The 24,469-nt window shown below is 47.7% G+C and overlaps 6 protein-coding genes across 6 annotated transcripts; 2 read left to right on the top strand and 4 right to left on the bottom strand.

The window, feature by feature from the left end:
* Positions 1 to 4,345: 4,345 nt before the first annotated feature.
* ACHE_41032A (uncharacterized protein) lies at positions 4,346 to 8,218 on the top strand (the record flags this gene model as incomplete). The annotated part of the gene is made up of 1 exon (XM_043279296.1): positions 4,346 to 8,218. The coding sequence occupies one exon, from the start codon at positions 4,346 to 4,348 to the stop codon at positions 8,216 to 8,218; it is 3,873 nt and encodes a 1,290-aa protein (XP_043136990.1).
* Positions 8,219 to 12,395: 4,177 nt separating this feature from the next.
* On the bottom strand, positions 12,396 to 13,023 carry ERG20_3 (farnesyl pyrophosphate synthetase; the record flags this gene model as incomplete). Its single annotated transcript, XM_043279295.1, has 2 exons — positions 12,396 to 12,830; positions 12,913 to 13,023. The coding sequence occupies 2 exons, from the start codon at positions 13,021 to 13,023 to the stop codon at positions 12,396 to 12,398; spliced, it is 546 nt and encodes a 181-aa protein (XP_043136989.1).
* Positions 13,024 to 13,881: 858 nt separating this feature from the next.
* On the top strand, positions 13,882 to 15,685 carry ACHE_41030A (cytochrome P450; the record flags this gene model as incomplete). The annotated part of the gene is made up of 5 exons (XM_043279294.1): positions 13,882 to 14,042; positions 14,099 to 14,935; positions 14,991 to 15,068; positions 15,119 to 15,333; positions 15,393 to 15,685. 5 exons carry the CDS (start codon positions 13,882 to 13,884, stop codon positions 15,683 to 15,685), a joined length of 1,584 nt encoding a protein of 527 aa, XP_043136988.1.
* A 152-nt stretch (positions 15,686 to 15,837) lies between these two features.
* Positions 15,838 to 16,627, bottom strand: ACHE_41029S (uncharacterized protein; the record flags this gene model as incomplete). Its single annotated transcript, XM_043279293.1, has 2 exons — positions 15,838 to 15,854; positions 15,982 to 16,627. 2 exons carry the CDS (start codon positions 16,625 to 16,627, stop codon positions 15,838 to 15,840), a joined length of 663 nt encoding a protein of 220 aa, XP_043136987.1.
* Positions 16,628 to 20,826: 4,199 nt separating this feature from the next.
* Positions 20,827 to 21,124, bottom strand: ACHE_41028S (uncharacterized protein; the record flags this gene model as incomplete). Its single annotated transcript, XM_043279292.1, has 2 exons — positions 20,827 to 21,014; positions 21,097 to 21,124. The coding sequence occupies 2 exons, from the start codon at positions 21,122 to 21,124 to the stop codon at positions 20,827 to 20,829; spliced, it is 216 nt and encodes a 71-aa protein (XP_043136986.1).
* A 1,411-nt stretch (positions 21,125 to 22,535) lies between these two features.
* Positions 22,536 to 24,311, bottom strand: ACHE_41027S (uncharacterized protein; the record flags this gene model as incomplete). Its single annotated transcript, XM_043279291.1, has 1 exon — positions 22,536 to 24,311. One exon carries the CDS (start codon positions 24,309 to 24,311, stop codon positions 22,536 to 22,538), a length of 1,776 nt encoding a protein of 591 aa, XP_043136985.1.
* Between the last annotated feature and the right edge of the window lie 158 nt (positions 24,312 to 24,469).

Below are 24,469 nucleotides of genomic sequence, written 5' to 3'. Positions count from 1 at the left end.
TTTCTGGAATGACAAGTCCCGGCCGATGGCAGAGACGGTTCCTTTGTCAAAACTCTTCTGTATCATCCTCATTCGCTCACCGTGAGAGCAATGTGATGTACCATGGACTCCTGGAAGACATAGAGACGGAGCAGAAATAGCCGTCTGTGCTCAGCTGCTCCATAATGATCCGGTTTCCTCATCTTTTTAGAAACATCATTCTTCCAGTTGTCTTTTGACGTGAGTTGAATCTTTAGCACAATACTTCACGCTTTATTCCGGAACAGACTCATAATCATAATCCTCATTTTGAGGATGCCTTTGCTTTCTCCCAGTACATCATTCTTATACCGTATAGAGCCCTGGCGTAGTTGCGTTAATGAACCACCACAAGTCATATGGATTGCTGAGAGCAACACTTACTTTGGCAGTCACCCCAGCCGCATCAGCAAAATATACCACTAGCTTCATTGATTTACCGTCGACTGCGAGAACTTGGCTTAACAATCAATACAGGCTGATAATTGTCTCCACCAGAGGGGCCAGTCGCTATCAGGATGCATGGTATTTAAACTCACCAATAAACCGTCCTTCGTATATTGCAGAATATTCTTTAGCGTAAGAAATGCGTCGGTATGTTCAGAGGCTGGAAATTCTGACAATTAGATATATCCGGGTATTGGTAAAAATTCCTAAATTTACTTTGGTGCAAAGAGCTACAGTATCATAAACATCCGCACGATTGGTCAATCTCTTGTCTCTGCTGAGCTTCGAGGTCATATACCTGTGTAGGATCTCGTTCAAATGGTGAAATTTGATTGATCGACTCAATTTAAAAACATGACTGTGGTCCTGACAACTTTTCGGTGTTCATCCTGAAGGTTGAGCAGTTTTCTTTCTGGCGAAATCATCAAGCCGCGACGGTAACGCTATTGATTGGTTTCAATCGATGTTCCCGTGGTAAACGGCTAGAGTGAGCAGCTATTGCCGCTCATTAAATGAAAATCTGCTCGGAGTTTCAGAGTATCTTAAATCGAGGCAGAAGTTGGTGCCACGCACTATCCGACTGCTTATACGTTGCTGCCGATGATGAAATTCCTCGAATCGACGTTTGTAAAGTGAGCCAATTTTTTTTTTATGATACGGTAAAGTAAAGTACTGCTGGTAACAAGATGTCGATAGCGTTTCGCATATGATCAGAGTCAATAGGTACAGATGCGCTGTTCATCCCGATAAATCCCATTATTAGCCATCTCTTTCATCTGTACACATTTGCAACTGGAGCTCTCTGGTAGGAGAAAGATTGTATCCCAAAGATGCTCACTCATACCCTAACGATTTGTCCATACTGCGAATGACGCCTTTCTGAATTTATGGAATCTTGTAGCACTGTAATGTATCAGGGTAGAACTTACTGTGGTATTATGAATTGACATGGTTTGTTTGGGATGTCGGCAGGTCTTGCGTTTGCGATATGGTAACGTCTTTTCCACCCGTACAGAAAAGACTGCGATATAGATACTCGCACTAGCTCAACATAAACTAATGCATATATAATGGAATAATCCTTCTCTCAGTGCAGAATTAATCAAAACTAGCAGTGGCATGGCTGCTATGGCCGTCAAGAATTAAAAGACGATATCTGCCAGCTGTCTGAGAAGCAGTATGCTTCTCAAACATCTCCTGAAGCCATTCAAACCCCAGAATATCAATAGTCCAGCCATTATCGCTCAAGCTGATTCTATATTCCTTTGGAATAGCTGAATACCACTGAGATTGATGCTTTTTCCCAGCCATAATGATTTGCGGAGGTAGAGCATGTCCAGAGGCATTTATGGCAATTATTATGGTAATCCACTCGCGATTTCCAGGCTGGATAGATTTGGCATGACTATCTCTTGTCTCTGATCCACAAATAACCTTTGCAGTTGATGCCACACCCATTTGAAAGCCAGTTTCATCCATATTGTATATATCCTGCTCTGCAATGCCGTATCTCAGGATAGTCTCTTGAACACGATTAAACCAGCCTTTTATAAGCTCCGGATCTTCACATTTGGCACGCTGATAGTCACATTGGCGGGTATATTTGGATTTGAGCTCAGGATGGCGTTAAATAAATCGGGAGACCCATTTCTCGCTGATAGAGATGTCTTTTGATGGCTTAGACCGCGCGGATAATAAAAGCTGAGCAAGATGGCGTACATTTGATACTTGAAGGGGTAGACCACGTTTATCCATGTCTAGAATCCAGTTTTTAAGGGACTCTTCTTCAGTATTTGATAGCTTGCGACAATTTGCAATTGTATGTTGGCGAGAGACAGTCCCATCGAGGCGAGTCATGAGGGTCCTTGGAGGCACATCAAAGGCTTTTGCACAGGCTGTTATTGATGGAAATTGGCCTTTATGAAAAGCCTCAAAGGCCAATTCTAGACGTTTTTCCTTCGGTATTTCAGTCATGATGAATATGGCAGTAGAAAAGTAGTAGTTATATGGGATCATATTCAGGAGAAGCGGCTTCCGACCGCGCAGCTCGGTGTCCGATTACGTTAGATAGCTCCGGCAGATAGCTTCATTTGTGGAATCAGAGACATTCTCGCCCCCATCTGATCTCTCCGCATAGCTACGTGTAACGGGCTAGGCCCGAAAGGCACCTCGAACCATAAATGGTTCTCGATTGAAGCTATTCACAAGAGCGTGCCGAAGTCAGGTGATCGTAGATCACCTGATCACGAGTATATAAATCCACCGCCAGCGTGTCTTTCTTTCTTTCTTTCTTTCTTTCTTTCCTTTCCCCAACGAGTTCTTTTGTACATATCTATATATTAGATAGCAAGGCTTCGGCCCATTACATTAGAACTCGTTCGCCCTCATCTATCTACTTATTTATTGAACAACGGATTACGCATCGGATTGAACGCGCAACGGATCGTACACTGGACACACTGGACACACTGGACACACTGGACACACTGGACACACTGGACACACTGGACACACTGGACACACTGGACACACTGGACACACTGGACACATTGAACGATTGGACATACCGGATAACTGGATACATTGGACATCGGATATCAGACATCGGATATCAGACATCGAAATTCACGGATAGTTGAGCTATTTACAAACAAATCAATAGTCAAGTCAGTCATATGACCACATTTTCAGCGGAAATCAGCGACCACGAGTCAAACGACCAAACCGACGGCAACATGGGAGACAATATACACTCAGCAGGGACCACCACTCCTGTCCCACAAGATCTTGTCGCAGTTATTGCAGGACTTCAACGACAACTGCAACAAATGGAAGAACGGCGGATTGAAGATCTTCGTCGTCTCAAAGAAGAGTTGACGAGCCCACCCAGAGAGCCCTTGCCACAACCGACTATTGAAGAGATAGCCCCCCAACCAATGGCAGACCCTGTTAGGAGACCTCGACCCAAGCTGACAGACCCAGAAGTCTTTGATGGTCGAAACCGAAGTCTCTACCGTCCGTTTCGAAGCAAGCTGCGCGCTAAACTTGAGGTCGATAAAGAAGCCTTGGGCAATGCCTATGATCGTATGTGGTATGCTTTTGGCCGTCTAACAGATGGGGCTGCTATGCAGGTGCTGCCCTGGATGGAGCGGTTTGCTAAGAAAGGAGCTACTGAGAGCCAGCTGGACGGAATGCTTGATCAAATGGACTTCATCTTTCTGGACCGGAATCTGGAGGAGAAGGCTGTACGAGACCTTGCAAGCTTGAAACAGAACAACAAGCCCTTCACAGTCTTTCTCACTGAGTTCAACCGACTACTCATGGAAGCTGATGGCCATAACTGGCCTGAAAACACAAAAAGGTCCTACCTAGACAATGCATTAAACCGTGAGATGAACACACGCCTTGAAACTGTTGAAAAGAAAAATGGATTTGAAGACTATTGCCGCCAGCTACAGCAGATTGCGGACCGGATGGAGAAGAACCAACTGCGGTACTCACGGAACAATAAGCATACCACCTCAACTTCTCCAGCTCACCCTGTGAATACCACCCGTGCTTCCTCTCCACCCCAAGATATGGACTGGGAACCCACAACAACAACTTCTGCACGCAGCCAACCTCGACGCGTGGCTAAGCATGTATCACGAGAAGAAATGGAACGCCGCAGACAAGAACGACGTTGCCTTCGTTGTGGTGACTCCACGCATTTTATCTCCCATTGCCCCTACGACAGTCCTAGGAACAGTACCCGCATTGCTCGCTCACACATTCATGGGCCGGAACTCGAAGATGAAGAAGAGCAGTTGAGGGAACAACCCAAGCTGGGAAAAGAATAGCTCCTGCAAAAAGTCTCTTGCAGGAGCACCACCAGCAGTTGATGGATCTACCTACGTGGCGACCGGCCCCAGCAGCTCAGATAGACCTTCAGAAGGAGTGGAACGACTTCCGAAAAAGAGTCAAGTTTGACAGACCTGAATTCAGAGTATCCGCATTAGTCAATGGAGAACAGGTCAGCAGAACTTTAGTGGACACCGGTTGTACTACATATGGTATGGTTTCTGAGAATTTTACCCGAAAACATCAACTGGAGCGTGTAACCATCAAACCACGAACTATCGACGACTACAAGGGCCCAACAGATGACTGTATAAGGGAGGTAGCGAAAATCTCATTGAACGTGGGGGGAAACCACCAAAACACTGCATGGCTGTATGTTGTTCCTAAACTGGGTAGGGGACTCGACATGATTTTAGGCCTCGCATGGATAGACGACCAACAAGTGTTTATCGACCCGAACGGCCCGAAATTGCGCTTCACAAATGGCATTGTTGTTAGCAGCATGGAAGATCAACCACGAATGGATATCCAGCCCATCGGGGCGAACGCTTTTGCACTATGGAACCGACAAAAGAAAAAGGACAGCAGCGTACAGATTTTCGCCGCAAGTTTAAAGGACATTGAGAAAGCATTACGACCCAAATTGCCGACAGACCCCCGCACCAAACTACCACCTCATTACCATAAATTCCTATCAGTATTTGACCGGAAGGAAGCTGACAAGCAACCACCACATCGAGGGCCAAATATCGACCATAAGATTGAACTCAATAAGAATGCCGATGGAACGACCCTTGAACCTCCATGGGGCCCCCTTTATAATATGTCAAGGGACGAACTGCTTGTGCTACGGAAGACATTGACAGAGTTGTTGGAAAAGAACTTCATACGTGTTAGCAATTCGCCTGCTGCAGCACCTGTATTGCTTGTCAAGAAACCTGGTGGAGGCTTGCGATTTTGTGTCGACTACCGAGCACTGAACGCCATTACAAAGAAGGACCGCTACCCCCTACCACTAATCAATGAAACATTGGAAAGAATTGGGAAAGCAAAATGGTTCACCAAGTTGGATGTTATTGCTGCTTTTCACAAGATTCGTGTCGCTGCCGGCGATGAATGGTTGACTGCATTCCGAACTCGATTTGGGCTGTTTGAATGGCTTGTAACACCATTTGGACTAGCCAATGCACCGAGCACCTTCCAACGCTATGTCAATTGGGTCCTACGAGATTTCCTAGATGAATTCGCTTCTGCTTACCTCGACGACATCTTGATATTTACGGATGGGACATTGTCAGAGCATCAAGGGCATGTCTGCAAAGTATTAGGCCGTCTCCAAGAGGCCGGCTTACAGATTGATATTGATAAATGCGAATTTGAAGTGAAGTCGACAAAATATTTAGGATTCATTATTGAGGCAGGAAAAGGTGTCAGCATGGATCCAACAAAGGTTGAAGCAATCATGAACTGGGCTGCCCCTACCACTGTGAAAGGTGTCAGGTCATTTTTGGGATTCGCGAACTTCTACAGACGTTTCATCCGAAACTATTCTGAACTTACAACTCCACTAACAGCGTTGACTCAAAAAGATAAACCCTTTGTGTGGGATGATAAATGCGAGGAAAGCTTCCAACAGTTAAAAAGGATGTTTACAACGGCACCAATCCTCATGCAATTTGATCCAGACCGCGAGACTGTCGTCGAGACTGACTCATCAGGGTGGGCCACTGGTGGCGTACTTTCACAGTATGATGATGATGGTGTATTACGACCTTGCGCGTACTTTTCCAAGAAAAACACTCCTGCAGAGTGCAACTACCAGATTCACGACAAGGAACTTTTGGCGATCATCAATGCATTGAAAGAGTGGGAATCAGAGCTCATATCAGTGGTAAATTTCCAGATACTGACAGACCATCGTAATCTCCGTTATTTTACCACCATGAGACGACTGAATGAGAGACAGATGAGATGGGCAGATCTATTGAGCCGATACGACTTCACACTTCATTACCGACCAGGGAAGCTTGCAGGGCGCCCTGATGCACTGTCTCGACGAGAGCAGGATGTTCCTGTATTGGGTGATGAACGGCTAAAGCATCGCGAACAACGACTATTCGATCCTGAGATCCTCAAGGATGGACCAGTTGAAGGAAGCAGCAAAAGAGGACTAGTTGAAGAACCCCATCCCATCAATGTGTCCCGGATCCTTCTAGCACCAGTTGGCACGGAGCCCTGTAACAGTGAGCCAAGCGCACCTCAAGGATATGAACAGGCGAATGAACCCACCAATCTCAATAGTGAGCGACCGTCGTTGGAAGAGCTACTGGATATGACTCTTGATGAACATTGGGCTCGGGTAGAGCCACTAGATGAAAAGTATGGTCGTATACGAGAAGCAGTGCAAGTAGGAGCACCTCAATTCCCACGTGAACTGGGGATCAAAGCCTCAATCTCAGAATGCTCAATTGAACCGAACAACCGCTTGTGCTACCGAGGCCGGCGATGGGTCCCTGACATTGAATCTCTGAGGACAAGGTTGCTACAAGAAACACATGACTCGGTACTTACAGGCCATCCAGGGAGGAGCGCAATGTATGCTATCCTGGCACGAAGGGTCTACTGGCCTGCAATCTCTGAGGATGTCAGACGATTTGTACGGAACTGTGACAAATGCAGTGCCAACAATGTATGGAGAGACCGCCGACAAGGCCTACTGAAGCCTCTACCAATTCCAGACCGAAAATGGAGATATATTGCAATTGACTTCATCGAGAAGTTACCAACTTCGAATGGTTATGAAAACATCATGGTTATTGTCGATCGCCTTGGAAAAGGTGTCATCCCCATACCCTGTGAGAAGATCGACACCTACACAGTAGCACAGAAGCTTATTCAGAGTTTCATTGGCTATCATGGCATTCCAGCCAGTATTGTATCAGACAGAGGAAGACAATTCACCAATGAGATGTGGAAGCGTTTTTGCGAGCTACTGGGGATCAAACGACAATTATCAACTGCCTACCACGCTGAAACCGACGGCCAAACTGAGCGAATGAATGCTACTCTTGAACTATTCTTGCGCTCATTCTGTGACCACACACAATCAAACTGGGCGTCATTGCTACCAATGGCACAGCTTGCAATATGCAGCCGGGATGCTGCCTCCACAGGTGTCAGTCCATTCTTCCTTGACCACGGCTATCACGTCGATCCCTTTCAGTTAGAAGAGGATGTTGAAATCAACCTTTCAGCACCAGACCTGGGCACCATGCGTGAACGAGGTGAACGAATTGCAGCTAAGCTAAGGGGAGCTCTTGACATTGCCACAACAGAACTTGCTGTTGCCCAACAGAAACAAGAAGACTATGCCAATCGTCGAAGAGATGTCGCCCCTGAATACCAGGTTGGGCAGAAAGTCTGGCTTGACCTGCGCAATATACAAACAGAACGCCCTAGCAAGAAACTGGGAAGCAGGCAGGCAAAATTTACTGTGTTGGAAAAGATTGGATCCCACGCCTACCGCCTCAACACACCAGGCACAATCCACAACGTGTTTCATACAGCGCTCCTCCGCCCAGCGGCAATGGATCCCTTCCCTAGCCAACGGAAAGATGACTACCAACCTCCTGCAGAAATGATCAATGGGAATGAAGAATATATGGTCGAACGAATACTAGATGAACGTTTTCGACGGTGGGGACGAGGCGAAAGACATGAGTTTTTAGTCAAATACATTGGCTGGCAGGAACCGGAATGGAACGATGCAAGGAACATGGAGGATACCATAGCATTGGATGACTGGGAAACCTACAAAACGATGAATGGGATTGTTATCCAATCGGCCTTGAGTATACCAAATGAGCCACCCCACGCCGGGGGGCGATCGCGGAGGCGACGAGGAGGGGGGTAATGTAACGGGCTAGGCCCGAAAGGCACCTCGAACCATAAATGGTTCTCGATTGAAGCTATTCACAAGAGCGTGCCGAAGTCAGGTGATCTACGATCACCTGATCACGAGTATATAAATCCACCGCCAGCGTGTCTTTCTTTCTTTCCTTTCCCCAACGAGTTCTTTTGTACATATCTATATATTAGATAGCAAGGCTTCGGCCCATTACATCAACTGAGGATATACAACGACAGATTAAATGGGATGGAAAGAAGCTAAACACAGAGCTTTGGTCTGATTTTAGCCATGTGGCCCATTACCAGACAGGTGAGCCCAAGGTTATGTGTAATTCCTGTGGGAATACCCTGAATCATCCAAACTATCGATCAACGGGCACGAGCACCATCAAAAAGCACCAAGCTTCATGCAAAAAGGCACAGCTTCATGGGAAGCGGCCAAATATTCAGCAGCTACTACAGAATGCAGTATTTCTTCTATCTATCCTATATTAAAGATATATAGTTACTGATCCATCCTACTTTATAGGCCCGTCGCCCATCTTCTGAACCCTTTTCTCATGATCGATGGCTCCAGCAGCTAGTGACTACAATTACCACCCTACGGCTCCCATTTGCAATTGTTGAACACCCTGCCTTCCATGACCTAATCCAGCTAGCCCAATCAGCAGAACCTGTTTCTCGCAAAACAATACAGCGTCGACTTCAGATGATCTCTCACAATCGGCAGAAAAGCATGCTTCAAAGCTTACCTCCACAGGCTAAGCTATCAATTAGCCTGGACTGCTGGACATCCCCATTTTGTCAGGCATTTATGGCAATTACAGGCTATTTTATTGATTCAAACTGGGAGTATCGGGAGGTATTACTTGGTTTTGAACCACTGTCTGGCCAACATACTGGTCTCAACTTAGGTGGTGTCCTTTGGGATATACTCCAAAAGTATGATATTGAAGACCGCATTCTTGCTATTACAACAGACAATGCATCTAATAACAGCACATTGGTTGAGAGCCTATATGATATACATGGCTCATTCATCATTCGAACTCCCTGCCTTGCACATGTGATGCAGCTTGCCCTAAAGCAGCTACTTGGTCAGATGAAGGCAGATCCAAAGAATGAGGCTATTGAGACAGTTTGGTCTGATGATCTTGATAAATCTGCTCAAAAGACTGCTAAAAAGAGTGGTGATATTGCCACTACCTTGCAAAAGGTAGGTTTTCTGTAGCCTTTCACTAATATCTGCTAACCTGATCACTCTTTAATAGGTCCGAACTCTTGCTGTTTTTATTAATGCAAGCCCACAGCGCCGAGAGATATTTAAAGATCTCCAACCTGACCAGCCTGCTCAACCCAGTCAGCCCCGGCCCCCTCGTTTAGTCCCAATCCAAGATGTTCGAACGCGTTGGAATTCAACATATCTTATGCTGCGCCGTGCTAAACGACTACAAATATATTTTGATCGCTTCTGCACACAGAATTCCTATAATCATCTGAAGTTATCTTCAGATGAATGGCGACAGGTGGATTACTTGATCACAATTCTCCAACCATTCTTCCAATTTACTGAGGCCATCTCAGTGTCCAAGGATGTGACTATTTATATAGTCTTTAGTGTTTACAACAAGCTTTTTGGCCATATTGAATCTTCAATCCGAAAGCTACAGCGAAAGAAAATTGGATGGAAGCAAAAGATGCTTGCAGCACTGAATTCATCTATGGATAAACTGCGTGAATACTACGCCCTAACATGCAACAAGGAGCTTGGTGAGCTTTATGCAATTGGGACTATTCTTTCACCTCAGAATAAGCTCCAATATTTCCAAACAAAGGATTGGAAGGATCAGAAAATCGACTATGCAGCCCTCTATCGTGAGAGTCTTAATGATTGGATCAAACCCTACCGGCTCTCTGAGACTCAACAACCTCCATTGCAAATTCAGAAATCAACCCATTCCAATATGCTTTCCTTACTACTTTCTGAAAACCAAACAGAGATGCCAGCACCTACCGTCCAAGGTGAAATTGATCGGTACTGTGATAGTGGTAGGTCTTGAATCGAATCCTATTTATCTGATCTTGATCTAATTTTCTTTAGCAACACTACCTAATGGAACCTGCCCTCGGCAGTTCTGGAAGCATCATGAGGCTGAGTACCCAACTCTAGCAGCTCTTGCCCGAGATATCTTTTCAGTCCCAGCAAGTGGTGCAGGTGTTGAACGATTATTCAATTCTACTCGTGATATTTGCCACTACCGGCGAGGATCTTTAAAAGCAACAACAATCAAAGATCTGATATTATTCATGTGTGCTACAAAGTTTGATATTGAAGAGAAGGAGCTGGCATTTATACGAGATTATGCAAAAACAGATGGGATTGCTGCACTACAGGAGGAAGCTAAAGTTCAACAGTCTAGTATTGATTCTGCTGATCTTATTAGTGATGATGAGGAAGATGAGATAGATGATGAGAGTCAGCCCACAGTGCTGCTTGGAGAGGATAGCACTGCTTCAAAGAGACAGAGTAGTGTTCTATCTGAAGATTGTGCAAGTGAAGATGAATCACTTCTCCCGCAGGTGCTTGCAAGGCCTCGTAGGTCTCAAAAGAGACCAAAGAGATTCGACGACTTTGAATTGATATAGTACTGCTTTATTTATGACATTTTTCCAGTAATGAATATGAACTTTCTTCAGAAATCAGTCTATCGAAGGAAATATTTATCATGAACTTATGAATATGAATTCACCTGAGCATTGGTAATATTCAGGACTACTGGTTATTAGATTACTAGTTTAATTACTTAAAAAACCACTACCATTGCATAAATTATGCAAGTCACGGGATTACTATAATTAGTAAAAAGTTGGGTATTTGGGTAAATTCTTGGGTATACCCAGATGGGTCTTGGGTACAGACCTTATACCCATACCCAACACTTGGGTAAGAGATTCATACCCAAGAACCACTTGGGTCTACCCAAGGGTATACCCAAATGGGTATACCCAAGGACAATGTCCAGGCCTAATCTGATCCTCGGAGCAGTTGATAGTTGCAGCACTCCTAATAGCGGCGAACATGGGCATGATTGGTTGAATGGCACCATGGAAGTGGATCAAGGCTTGCATTTTGTTAACAGAGTAATTAGGACAATTCCTTGCATCAGTAAGGAAGTCCCTCCATTCTTGAAACCACTTTTCAACTGACTTATTCTTGTTCGGTGTTCTGAGAAGCTCATACTTCTGGTTTAGCTCCAGGAATCGGGATTGAACAGACTGCTGGAAACTGGAACGTAGTGTCCTAATGATCTCTCGGATAGACAGATTTGAATCAAGTCCCAATCTGTGGTTGCTAGGGATAGATTCAAGAATAGCGGTGCGAAGGGCTAAGAAGTCCTTGCGGCCTTTATCATGGCGTCGGAGGTCAAAGTCGTACTGGCGCTGGTATTCTCTCCAGAGTTCCATTATGCCTTGATCATGAAGCTGACGAAGATTTTCAGCTCCCAGGTCTTGGGGTTTAGGTGGAACAGGAGGCTGAGGCTCATGTGTGTCTCCATCTGGATTCACATACTTCCAGATATCTCGGGCAGTAGCTATATCTTCCACCTGCTTTATCCAGAACCACCAATCGCCTGGCTTAGCCAACACGATTGAGACCTTGGCGTATTCGGACATTGTGGAAGCGTAGGCAAATGCTGATGTATTCCTTCTGACTGATGCGTTCCCTGAGGCGTATTTGGAGCAGGATGAAGCTCTATAAGCTAAGAGCTTCGCAGCGAACGGGTAGCAATGAAGCGGTTTGCTATCCAGGTGTTCGAACAACACGCAGCGTTGTGTAGTTCAATAGGCGAATTCCGAATGTGTTCAGGGGTAGCGGTACAGCAGTCGCAGGAGGCGTCGATATGCGTAGGCGACTTCCTATAGCTGTTTTATATGCTTTCTAACGACTTTCTTCGAGGCAACCCGGGCTCATAACTGTTGGAGTTGCGGCTTAGTCAGGGTCGAAAGTACGTATCGAGCGTATATGGTTGAGGTCTCTGATTTGTGCAAATGAAGCTATCTAGGATCCTATATAAGACCGTAGCTACCTAACAGAGTATCCTAAGCGAATGTGCGGTTTTAATAGCAATAAGGGCAAAGGAATGAATAAGCTGCTTGCGCCATATGATATCAGTGAGGCATCAATCAGGCATCAGTTGGTATTGTTCGGTAAGGAACCTCGATATTCCGACAGCAGTGAGATCTGTAACACCCAGCTCCGTCCTAAACGCCGCTTCATGGAAGAGCTCCACAAAGGCAGCGTACTCTGGATGGCCGCGGAAGTGTCGCCGCAATAGCATAAAGATACACGACTTCAGCATGCAAGCGTCGTTGATCGCCGTCAGTCCGACCCCTTCGCCTTTGTACCAGCACGGCCGGCCGCGGCGGTACTCCGAGCCGTCCATGATGTCGTCCCACACGAGGTAGGCCGCCTGGAAGAGCTCGACCAGCCAGCCTAGGATCCGGAGGTGTGCGTGCTCTTGCGGGGTGGGAGGGTTCGGGAGAAGAACGTAGTCTGCTTTGACGACGGTGATGCCACGGTTGAGCTTGCCACCTTCGGTGGTCGCCGTGAGACACTGCGCTTGGATGTCAGCGTGGTGTGTACATAGATCAGCGGTTTTGGAGGAGAGTTGGGGGGGCCAGGGGAAGGGGATATACATCGAGAAAGCGAGATATGTTTACAGAGGGGTTCCCCCTTTGCTCGAGGTCCTCTTGCAGTTCGGCAAAAAGCTCTGACCGAGTCGCGGCGAATGTCTCCAGGGCTGCCATGATGGGACGCTCTATCGAAGGGTAGACCAGTGTGTTTGTCCTCTTAAAAGGTAAACCGCTGGAAAATTATGAGATTCTTTAATAACGTGCAATCCAACCACGTATCCCAAGGGATTCACGGATCGTCACTGTTCTCGTCGAGGAAGCGCAGCCAACATACACTCGCTACCATGCCAAGGGTTAGTTACTGCATACACCATCTTGCAGCTGGGCCACCACGGTGGTCCGATGGGCTGGCACTGAGTGGGGTCCGAGACAGAACAGCTCCACTGGCATCCAGGTTTTGGGAACAAGAGTCAGGAGCAATGCGCGATCGTGGATTCTTAGTACGTGGACGGGCCTTTAGGCGGCCCACTTGGCCCGGTACCATAGATATCTCCGGCCTGCATACTGTTACTTCAATTCTGCAGCTCTTCACGCCTGCACGGTCCGTGTGATGAGCCCCACCCTCAGCCGCACTGGTTCGTTTGTTAGGGTCATGATTGATGTGAACTTGCAAGCCTCTGCTCATGGTTGGTACAGGGCTCCCCCGCTCCATCACACCATCACCGTGACCGCCAATCATCACAGGCATGATTTTCAGCTCCGTACTGCGTATATTGCGTACTCCTCCATCCCCCACTACTCATGGTCAGCCCCTCCAAAAGGACTCCATCCAGGTTCCACAGCACCTGGATGGAGATATCAGCCAGCCCCAGAGCGATGGCCACAGAAGTGGTGTGATTCGAAAATCTCCTGCTGTCGAGGATGCCGAGACATGGTTGTGGGCAGGGTCTTCAACATTGATTCCTTCGGTTTTATCAAGTCAACCTCTCTAGTGCTCTGTGACCGGACTTCTATACTCTATGTTCGTGAAACATGGCTTCTTTGTGGATATATGCGTTGTCTATCTTGATCTTGTATGGCGCAAGCAAACTCCTCCGAATGGGGGCTCGTGAGCGAAGTCTACCTCCAGGCCCGCCAACAGTGCCTGTTCTCGGTAATCTTCATCAGATACCTTTAACAGGATTCTACAAAAAGTACGATTTTCTCTTGGGTTTGAAAACTCCAATAACTAACCCGTATTCGTTCCTAGATTACTTGAATGGGGAGAGAAATATGGGAGCATCTTCTCATTAAAAGTGGCCTCTGGAACAACCGTGATCCTCCTTGATCGAATGGCAATCCACCAACTACTCGAGAAAAAGGGTTCCATTTACTCAGATCGACCTAGAGACCATGTGGTGTCGATTATTGATTCGGGTGGATTAGCCCTGTGGGATAAAAATGCTCACTGGATGATGCAGAGAAAGGTGACATCCTCGAGCCTTTCCCCATCTCAGGTCGAAGGAAAGCTCCGCCAGATCCAAGAAGCTGAGTCCGCGATTTTGATTCGTGATCTTGGACTCACTCCCCAGAGATTCTTTGAGCATGTCAAACGCACCATTTTCTCGATTAACGGTATCGTTTCCTGGGGGTTCAGGGCACCGACTTATGATAGCTGGTGGGCATCTGGAGCGTGTGACGTGTCGGATGAATTCTTCTCAGGCATCACACCCGGCGCATATCCGCCGGTGGATCAGTTCCCTTTCCTAAAATATTTGCCTGATCTGATGAGCCCGTGGAGAATACGTGCCCAGCAACTGAAGAAAAGAGTCGATGCTTTCTGGGGTGACGCACGACGACGCCTGGATAAAAGACGTCAAAAGGGCGACAAGCGAGATTGCATCGCAGATAATCTGCTAGATGGAACTCAACCCATTGATATGCCTCTTACAGACCGACAATTTAACGATTTTTTGGGTTTCCTCGTTGCAGCAGGGTCAGACACCACCTCCGCAACTACTTTAACCTCGATTCGTTACCTTGCGGGCCATCCTCATGTACAGAAAAAAGCCCAGGCTGAACTCGATGCTACGTGCGGAGCGGATAGGTCTGTTTAATGACCAAGTACTTATATATGATACCATGGCTAAATTTTCTTCCAGACTACCTCTTTGGTCGGATTATGGCAAGCTTCCTTATATAAACTGTATTATCAAGGAAGGCATGAGAATCCATCCTGTGTGAGTCGAAAATCCCTATCTATTGATTCAAGTAAACTAATTTTTTGCAGGGTGCCTGTAGTCTTTCCACATCGTGCTCGACAAGACAATTGGTACCAGGACATGTTCATCCCTCGAGATTCGCTGCTTCTCATACCCGCCTGGGCTCTCCATCACTCCGAAGGTTGTGGGTACAAAGATCCGGAACGTTATAACCCTGACCGTTTTATCCATCATCCGAAACTTGCTCCAACTTATGCAGCAAGTGCCGAGTATATGAATAGAGGTGAGGATTTGATGACCCTGCTTAGTATGCAGATTGTGGTCTAGCTGACATCCCAATAGACCACTATGCTTATGGAGCGGGTCGTCGTCTTTGTCCTGGTATCCATCTCGCAGAGCATATGCAGTGGCATATCACAGCAACGTTACTGTGGGCTTTTGACATCGTTCCTGCGACTGATCCCGAGACTGGGGAAGAAGAGCATCTGGATTTAGATGCATTCCGAGATAGCCTCGTACAGCATCCAATGCCGTATAAGGTTCACTTCAAGATCCGGAGCCAGGCGCACATGGAGACAATGATGCGTGTCGCGAAAGAGGCAGAATCATACCTGCAGCAGTTTGAGGAAAAGTGAAAAGTCTCGTGGGATTTGGGGATCCTTTGAATATGCGGAGGCGTGACCAGACTAGTTGTCCTTGTTCACTGGAATGGGCGAAGCAGTGCAGTATCACCATGACTCCTTGTTGTCAGCTTGTCTTTCACCATTGCCATTTTTATGTCTACATCTCAACAGAAGAGCACCACTTATAAAGAAGATTGATAACGTGAGCAGACAGTCGATCCATCGAGTAGGGAATTACTATTGCTATATAAAAAAAAAAAAAAAAAAACAAAATCATCAGGAGCAAGAAACTAGCCACAAAGTAGCACCGGTAGCCAACCCCACGAACGAAACAGACAAAGACACAGAGATGGCACTGCTCTTGCCATTGGAACTGCCGCTGCCGCTGCCACCACGGTTGCTCCTTGCGCTGTGTGGGGAAGACGACGAGAAAGAAGAGCTCCCGGAAGTGTTCTCACCCGGGGCATTCGAACCGCTGCTCGCAAGCACTTTCAATCGAATCCCGGGTAATTCCTTGCCGGTGTGGTCGTACACGGTCTGGGGGGTTGTAATCGAGAAGACGTCCACGAGTTGGCCGGTTCTGGAGCCCTCCAAGCCGTGGTCGATCATGTCTTGGACCTTGAGTGGACGGGACGGGAGGTCGAAGGTATCGAGGAAGGAGTTCGATTTCGAGTTCTCGATGAGACCAGACTTACAGGGAGGCGACCTCACGGAGGTCTGGGAGTGCTTCACCGTCTGGACTTTCTTCATTTCGAGCTTGGTGTACCGAATCCTGAGGTTCTCGTAGTCGATGCGGAGGGTGGCGGTCCCGTTGGTGTTGAGCTGGACCAGCCCGTAGTTGTTGCTTTCCTGTGAGTACTCGTAGACGAGACCCCCCGAGAACGACTGCGACATGGCGTGAACAGTTATGAGGATTGTGCCGTCACGGAGACCGGAGACCATGCTTGAACCCATTGTCGAATAAAGTAGCACGATGAGAACAGAATAGAAGAGATGGGAAGACTATTACTTATAGACTCTTTCCGTCGTCAGTATCAAATGAAGTTCTAAACAAGATTGCCAAGTTGACCAGAGTCAAAAGATATCAAAAGCATTCTTTCTCGCAGAACTAAAACAAAAAAGAAAGACGCTACACTCCTTTTCTTTGAGGTTAAGTTGGTCAAGCAACATGAGCTACCAAGTCTGAATAGCACAGCGATGATGAGTAGCAACGAAGGTCGGTAAAAAGGGCCTCTCGTCATTTTCAGGGCAAGGTAAGAGAATCGACTAGTGAATGTCAGACTGGGTATTTGGAGAAAACAGCACCCGTGGGATACTGGCAAGGGGGGTTCACAGTTCATGGAAAGGTAACCGTTTGAGGATTAAGGCTATAAGACTAGTTATTATGGCTAAGCAGAGTCATTAACTCCTCGTCTAACCGAAATTTCTTCTTTGCAGTATCCTGGAAAACTAAATGCCCGGATCATGGCAGTGGAATCACACCTACATATAAGTGTTTCGGGGCTTCGCAGAGTTTCGCTCATGGCTTTTGTCATCTAGAATTCGTTCTTGTGCATATCTAGCACCGGAAACTGGACTTCCGCCGTCGCCGTGAGCCAATGCAGAAAGCTGTTGAATTGGACAAAAGATCAGATCATTAACACTCAGGATGCTGTAGTGGTGACGGAAACGTGGCAGGATAATGACGGTGATTGGTAGGCTGAGTCGACCATTCCCATCCCACGACGGCAGCGGCTCGAAATTCATGAGTATGATGTACTGGGCGTTTTCCAAGCGCTTAATGCCAGAGGTAATTAACCACTAGAATCGATATGGATACCTATGATGAAGCAGGTAATCGAACACGTCTAGTCTCTGGATACATGACATAGTGAATTTGCCAAGTCGTCAGGGTAGCAGTTGGTCTAGGAAAGATTTTGGCGTGAACCAGAAAAGAACTAGATGCAATCTGTGGCGATTTATGATCAATAGGTCCTTTAGCTACTGGAACTGAGGTAATTTATATTGTTTCCGCGGACGCCAAATTCCCGGGCAATTGAGACAGCACCCTCTGGTCCAAGAATAGCCGGATGATCCAAGCAAGACCCCCATTATTTGCGTTCTTGTCAAAGGGAGCTGATCTTTAAAAGGGCTGTTGGTAGTGCCTGAGGAGCCTAGCTTGTATGTCCAGAGACAAGAATTCAATTGTTATGGCTGACTGCCCATGCCTGGGCCCCGTCAGTTCGTCTTTCCCTGGCCTGACGAGCCACAGAGCGTACCATCATCGCCAGGCCGTGGTACTCAACATGACCAAGACGCTCAACCACCACATTTGCTATCAACGCTCGATCCCTGCGATACAGGTGGTGGCATGGAACTCCCGTGGAAGGTTTTCTGCAAGGACGATGATTCCAGCGGTGTGGCTCTCCAGCTTCTCCAAGACAGCTGGCATCTATTCAAGCATCTGCGCCTGGACGACTGGCTGCAACAGGCGATGGGAAAGCAGCCAGCCGTGATCACAGTGTTCAACATGTATCATAACCAGCTGAGTTATTCTCTTTTCAATTTTCTACGCCAATACCCGAGGGAGGTCAAGAAATACGACACGATCGCCAAGGTAAAAATAAATCCTGCTGTAATACCCCAGAGGCAGCAGGTCTGATCCTGAGCATAGACACTCCAGTGAAATGGTCCTTTTTTGTCCACGACTGTGGCACACGCGCTGCACTGCCGTGGGGCGCTTGGCCATTTCGAAAGTTTCATGTTGGATGCCCATTTCATCACCCTTCCTTTGAAAACGGTCCTCGCCTGTCCCAACAAATATGTGCGTCGGCGGTTAACTGCACTTGAAGTGTGATATCACCGTTATCAGACAGGTCCGGCCCTGGCTTGAGGAGACAAGTTCCCTGTTGACACCGACTTTCTGCTATCGGTCAGCGAACGGAGTCGATGAAACGCCGTTAATAGTATGGGACATGTCGTATGAACTCCTGCTCAGAAAGAAAAGCGTCCATTCCCAGGTATGCGTCGATCACCTGGACGAGCATAGTTTGGCCCCCTTGTACACCGTCGTATTCGGTGTATATGCCATGCTCTATCGTGCCAGCAGCCCATCCGTGAAATCCTTGTATGTGAGACATCCAGACACGCTCGCTCACCTTTGATGATACAAATGTTTTGTAAAATGCTTTCAAGACATCCCGTATTTCTGTGTGAATGCATTTCACCTTTTCTATGCATCGTGTTTTGTGCCCGCTTTCAAAGAGATCGATGGACTCGGCAACATGGAGGTAGATAGGAACAGCCTAAGTAGTGATGGTGAGAACGGCTCCTTTATTTTCGGTATAGGGACATCGAACTTACCAACCTTTCCATCTCAAGGAATATGTGCATGAAATAATACTCAGAAGATTGAACAATCTGAGGCATGCCTTGACTGACCTTATAGATCATCTCTCCGGAGACATCGAAGTCGCAGAGATGATTCGACATGAGGTTTCCTCCCGGAGAGCGAATCCCATATCGACGGCAAAGAAAGCTCCACGGTATTTGCAGCTGCAAAGGAAATTCCAGGACTTTATCTTGCTGCGCAACTTTGACGATTGGGTTTGTGCCCCATCTGATTCTGATGGTGAACCGATAAGAAGGGGATCATCCGTGACAAGCGAGAAAGGGCTTACCTGAAAGCATGACGGCAATAGGCAATGCAGGCAAAGAAGCCATTGCAGGCTTCCCGCGAAAACCCAGTGCCCGGTATCGGGCCGTGTAGAACACTCTCCACCGCTGTTAGGTCTACCTGGGCTCGAAGGAGAGCTGCCATCTGACTGCGAAATTTCTCATGTCGAGAAATATTTGCCTCGTCGTTGGTCAGGTGTTCAGTGCTGGCCAATTTCGGAGACATGACACTGTAGATTTCGTGGTACGGACGCAGCGGTTCAGGCCATTGCATGCCGTGGACTGCTCGCGGGGGCCAGTCTCCAGCACCATCCGTTTGAATGAGCGTTTGGAGCCATATTGCTGTCTCGTGACTGGTTCCGAGCGATTTGATATGCACTATGTGTTCCTTGAGGCTGACGGCGATGGAGGGGTCTTCGGGATACACTTTGGTCTGTTGGACCTTCTTGCAAATTGCTGACAGCCGTGCGAAGAAGGAACACACAGACAATAATACCAGAGAAACTGTGACGGCCTGGTCACGTTGGCTGATTATCACGTGAGGTGTGGTTGTTTGCTTTATTGCTTTGTTGATAAATATGGCGTTACCTCCTTTCTTCCTTCCTCATGTTGATTATTCTCGTCGATAGCTACCTAGGTAGAACCCATGAGTTGGACGTTCCATCATCTTAGTAGAGCGCCGTGACAGAAACAATGTTCGTGAGCATTGCCAGTCAGGTTGGACAGCTTCCAGTGTGAAATAAGTTGATCTAGGAGAATATATTTTCGAGTCACCTTTAAACATAATATAGTCAAAATAGCTTCCAGATGAGTAAGTCCAAGTTCTAGTCATGCTGGCTGGAAATCTAGGAGCTTTACGTAGTTGCGATGGGCTTTTACGCATATGCTTTGCACGTCCAGCGATCAAAACTGTGCAGCTGTGGCGGTCAATCCCATAGCTTCAATTGTACAGTGCCAGTTAGAGTAATGGGAACCACTTGCTGGACGGTGGATATGTCCGTGATCAGCATTCGCTAGAAACACTGACCACAGCTGGTAGCAATTGTCTGGGGTCTGGCTGCTGATCCCTCGGTTGTCTCTTGGTCAGCAGGGCCCCGTTTCCAATTACTCAATCAGTGCGCTTCCCCGAGGTTTCAAGTGCGTCTTCCGGGCAAAAGCATCTAACATCGAGATGAACTGGACTAGTTGGGGGAGCAATTGGTCTTGACCCCAAACCATCAATCTGCAGCGATACTTCTCCGTCCCCGTCTTCACAGGTCTAACACTGCCTGGCCCTCTAACACAGGGATACAGGGTATGGGTATGGATGCGGGAGTGGTCAAAGATACTGCAACTTTCCCTCAACTTTATGCCAGATACGCCACAGCTTTCCGCCGTCAGACGTTCGTTCAATACAGGGCCTGAACAAAATTGTTCTGCTGTTTTACATACATACATATTCGCTTCTCTTCACTTGCATAGGCATGTATGTTCTAAATCACGGTCGTTTATCGCCGCACTTAGTCGACCTTGAAGCACTCGTAGACGACAAGTGTGCCCTCAGGCGTGACATCCAATTTCCCCTTTCCAACAAACGCGGCCTTGTTAAGCCAGGAAAGGCGTTCGGAGGCGGTCTCGATGCTAGGCGTCACGCGCATGTATTGGTCCTCGAACTCGGTCGACTTCGCCCAAGCATCATTAGAAAACGCTATTGCGAGACATAAAGATGGTTAATAAACCCGTTACCACGAGAGAAGTGGCCCATGCATGCCAGGGAATTGTACACGTACCCTTGGCGAGGGCATCAGTGCCCTGCATGACTCCGATATACCGGACATATAGCCATTCTCCATCCTGTCTTGGCAGGGTAATGGATGTCAAAGTTCGCCCAACCGTCCGTGCGCTGAAGGAGGCTGTCTCCGCCGCCTCGCTGAATCGTTGCGTTGAGACCCGGTCCCTTGATGCTACCGCCCTTGATATCGTAGTAAGCCCGTAGACCCGACGGGGTTTCACTGATGGGATATGGTGGAACAGCGATATTCACACGAAGCGTGAACGCGTAGGAGAGAGATGTATTGGTCGAGGCCATGTTGGAGAACTTAACAAGGATATTATGAAACGACTACAGAGATGGGAGTCGTGGGCGGGCAGACATCAAGGTAGATATTGATGCAAGTTTTGGATAGAGGATAGTGCTAGTTCGTTGGTGAGAGGCTATATGCGACGACCAGACCAACTTATATAGGCTCCTTACAGACAGTATGTATCATTTCAAACCATAGTTATGATACAAAATTCAATATGTCACACACTTCCCTCCGCCCCCATGATGGTTACCAAAAGTCTCCGAGAGGAGTTTGATGGCTTATGCTATGTGCAACCATTTCAACCATATATTGCCAAATTCGAGACGGAATGTAAATTCCGCCGGCCCAATCCACGGGTCTCCATCCTCCATGACGATTACCAAAGTCTCCGAGAGAACATTGATGCTTATGCTATGTGGTATGGAATGGAAGGCTCGATGACGTGACATATGCGCCTCACTTTCATCAATCTTAGGCGCAAACACCTCTCCATCCTCACAGGGTTAAGACCGCCAATAAGGTTGTCCGTTGAGGCGATTTCTCTTACCATGCTATCGAGGAAGGGTACCCCAGACGGGCATTTCATAGAATTCATTACCGAGATAATGGCCCCGATACACCGGTTTCAGATAACTAGAAATTAAGGAAAGAGGATATACAAAGGCTACCAAACAGAAAGCATGTAACCGCTCCACATGCACCCAACAAAGGATATGGCTCACAGCACCGAGTCAGAGACGATGCGTTAGCTATCTAGAAGCAAGGACTAGCTTTACGCGCGCACTAAGCTCGTCTCGGTGGTTCTCAATGACAATAATGTGCCAATTGCCGTGCCTTTTCTCAATAGCGCCGTAAAGATTCATGATTTATTTCGAGTTTTGGCTGGTTGGCTATGTTGCCATCTCTCGGTGTGAGGTCGTCCCAGTGTAAATCAGCTGCGAACAAGCGACCGAACGTTGACTCTCCCCCACCCCCGATGGGATGCCTCGTATACCAGGGATAAGGAGAATCCAACAAGGGAAAGGCTTTCCTTTCAAACGGTGACAGTGAAATGGCAAACCCAGAGCTATGTTCAGACTATTAAGCTACCAGAATTCACTTCTAGCATCAGGACGCCATACGCCAAAGGGTGACCGGCATCACTATGACTGAAAACTTGGCGAATCTATCAACACATCCAACACATGATCCAACCCTCCCTCAATCCCAACAGCTACATTCCACTCCTCCATATCCCATGGCGCACATCCAGCAGCCCCGATACCAGCTCGTATCATTCGGATATTCCCTTCTGACTCGCGGACGAGGTCCTCATCATGCCACCGCAGTACCACAGGCGTGTTCATACCTGCGCCCAACTCGAGAATCACCGTATTCGATGACCGTGCGGTATCCTCGACAAATGCCTTATAGCGCTCCTCCTGTGGAAGAAATCTGATTGGGTTGAAATAGTCTCCTCCACGGACGCAAAGGGTTAGTTCGCCTCCGCAGTACTTGCATCTGGGTATCTTGGACGTGTCTGTTAGATATTGGGTTCCGGGATCGAGGTAGGGCAAAGCAGCCGTGAGGAACGGCTCAGAGAGGAAAACGGCATCTCGATGACATTTTGCGAAACATTGCAGGTAGCGATACTGCCCCTGCGGCGTGGTGATCCGGTCCTCGCCAAATCCGTTGGCCACGAAGAATCCGTCTGCGTTTGAGGTGCGAATGAAATAGCGTGACTCAAAACGCTTGGTCAATCGCTGCAACGCAGCGTACACCGATGACTTCGGCCAAGTTTTCACCATGTTTAGATGGTTGAAATAGTATCCCCATTTCTGCGCCGGGGAGTCCCATTCCTGGAATCCGAAGACGTCGTATAAGCGGTTCAAACCGAGGGGAAGGAATGCCGGGAAGTATTTCTCGAATAGGGCCGGCGAGGTATAGTCCAGTCCCGTGGCGGCAGATAGCCCTGCACCAGCGCTGATGATCAAGGTATCTGCTTCTTTGATCCATTGTTGCGCTTTGAGGATGGATGGGTGTTGAGTGTGGATGTCTTGCAGACTGGGTGGGAGAGGTTTCTGAACAGGTGAATATAGAGACTTCAACCCCTTCAATTTCTTCTCATACAATCCCCAATCCCCCTCCGCAAACACATCGAATATCACATCCGTCACGGATGTCTCTGGATGATCCTTACACCGCTCCACCACGGTGTCCACAGCAATATCAACAGCCAGTTTCGGCGGAAACGCAAAAAGCCCGGTCGAAATGCAACAAAACGCGATTACCTTCCTTCCATCCGCCAACGGCGGCAATTCCTCCATCGCATCCAAACACGATCGATAACAACTTGCCAACCGCTCCTTCTGCTCCGCAGTCGGCTCACCGTCTTTCCCGCGCATTTGCGGCCCAACAGTATGCAGGACATACTCTGCCGGAAGATTGAACCCAGGCGTGACTTTCACACCACCCACGGGCTCTGGATCGCGCTGTTCCTGCATGATCGCGTCGCAAGCCTCGCGGAGTCGCGGGCCCGCGGCGGAATGAATGACATTGTCGATGCAGCGGTGCGAAGGCTGGAAGCAGCCTAAGATCTGGGGGTTGGCTGCGTTTACGATGGCGGTGACGTTGGTTAGGGTTGTGATGTCGCCTTTCCAGAGACCAAGGGAGGTTGGGGTATTCGGGATAGATAGGATCGGGCGGATTGTTTCGGATGGTGTCAGAAGCTTGTGACTTTGTTGGTATTGTAGGATGATATCAATGCCGTTTTGGATACTCTCGGGAAGAGGGGGGTGCGGTGGTCGGATGCATAGGAGTCGCTGGAGGGTTTGGAGTTGGATCCATATGTCTTGGTGTGCGACGTGGTGGGAAAGGTGTTGATATTGATTCTCTGCGAGCAGATATTGGAGGACAGATGAGGGCTTAGGGACTGCCATGATGATGTCTCAGAAAGAAAAAAAATAAACGAGAAAGCAGATCCGGAAATCGTCTCCTCCTTATACTTCTTCATAGCCTCATTTAGATCTAAATCGGGCAACGGCTGTGATTGGCTCATGGCTGTATGTATAGTTTGTTTCGTTTGTACAACAGTTTG

This window comes from Aspergillus chevalieri, chromosome 4, assembly GCF_016861735.1.
Source record: "Aspergillus chevalieri M1 DNA, chromosome 4, nearly complete sequence".
NCBI classification, from domain to species: Eukaryota; Fungi; Ascomycota; class Eurotiomycetes; order Eurotiales; family Aspergillaceae; genus Aspergillus; species Aspergillus chevalieri.
Note: the sequence above shows the minus strand (reverse complement) of the source record. Positions and strands in the feature narration are given on the sequence as shown.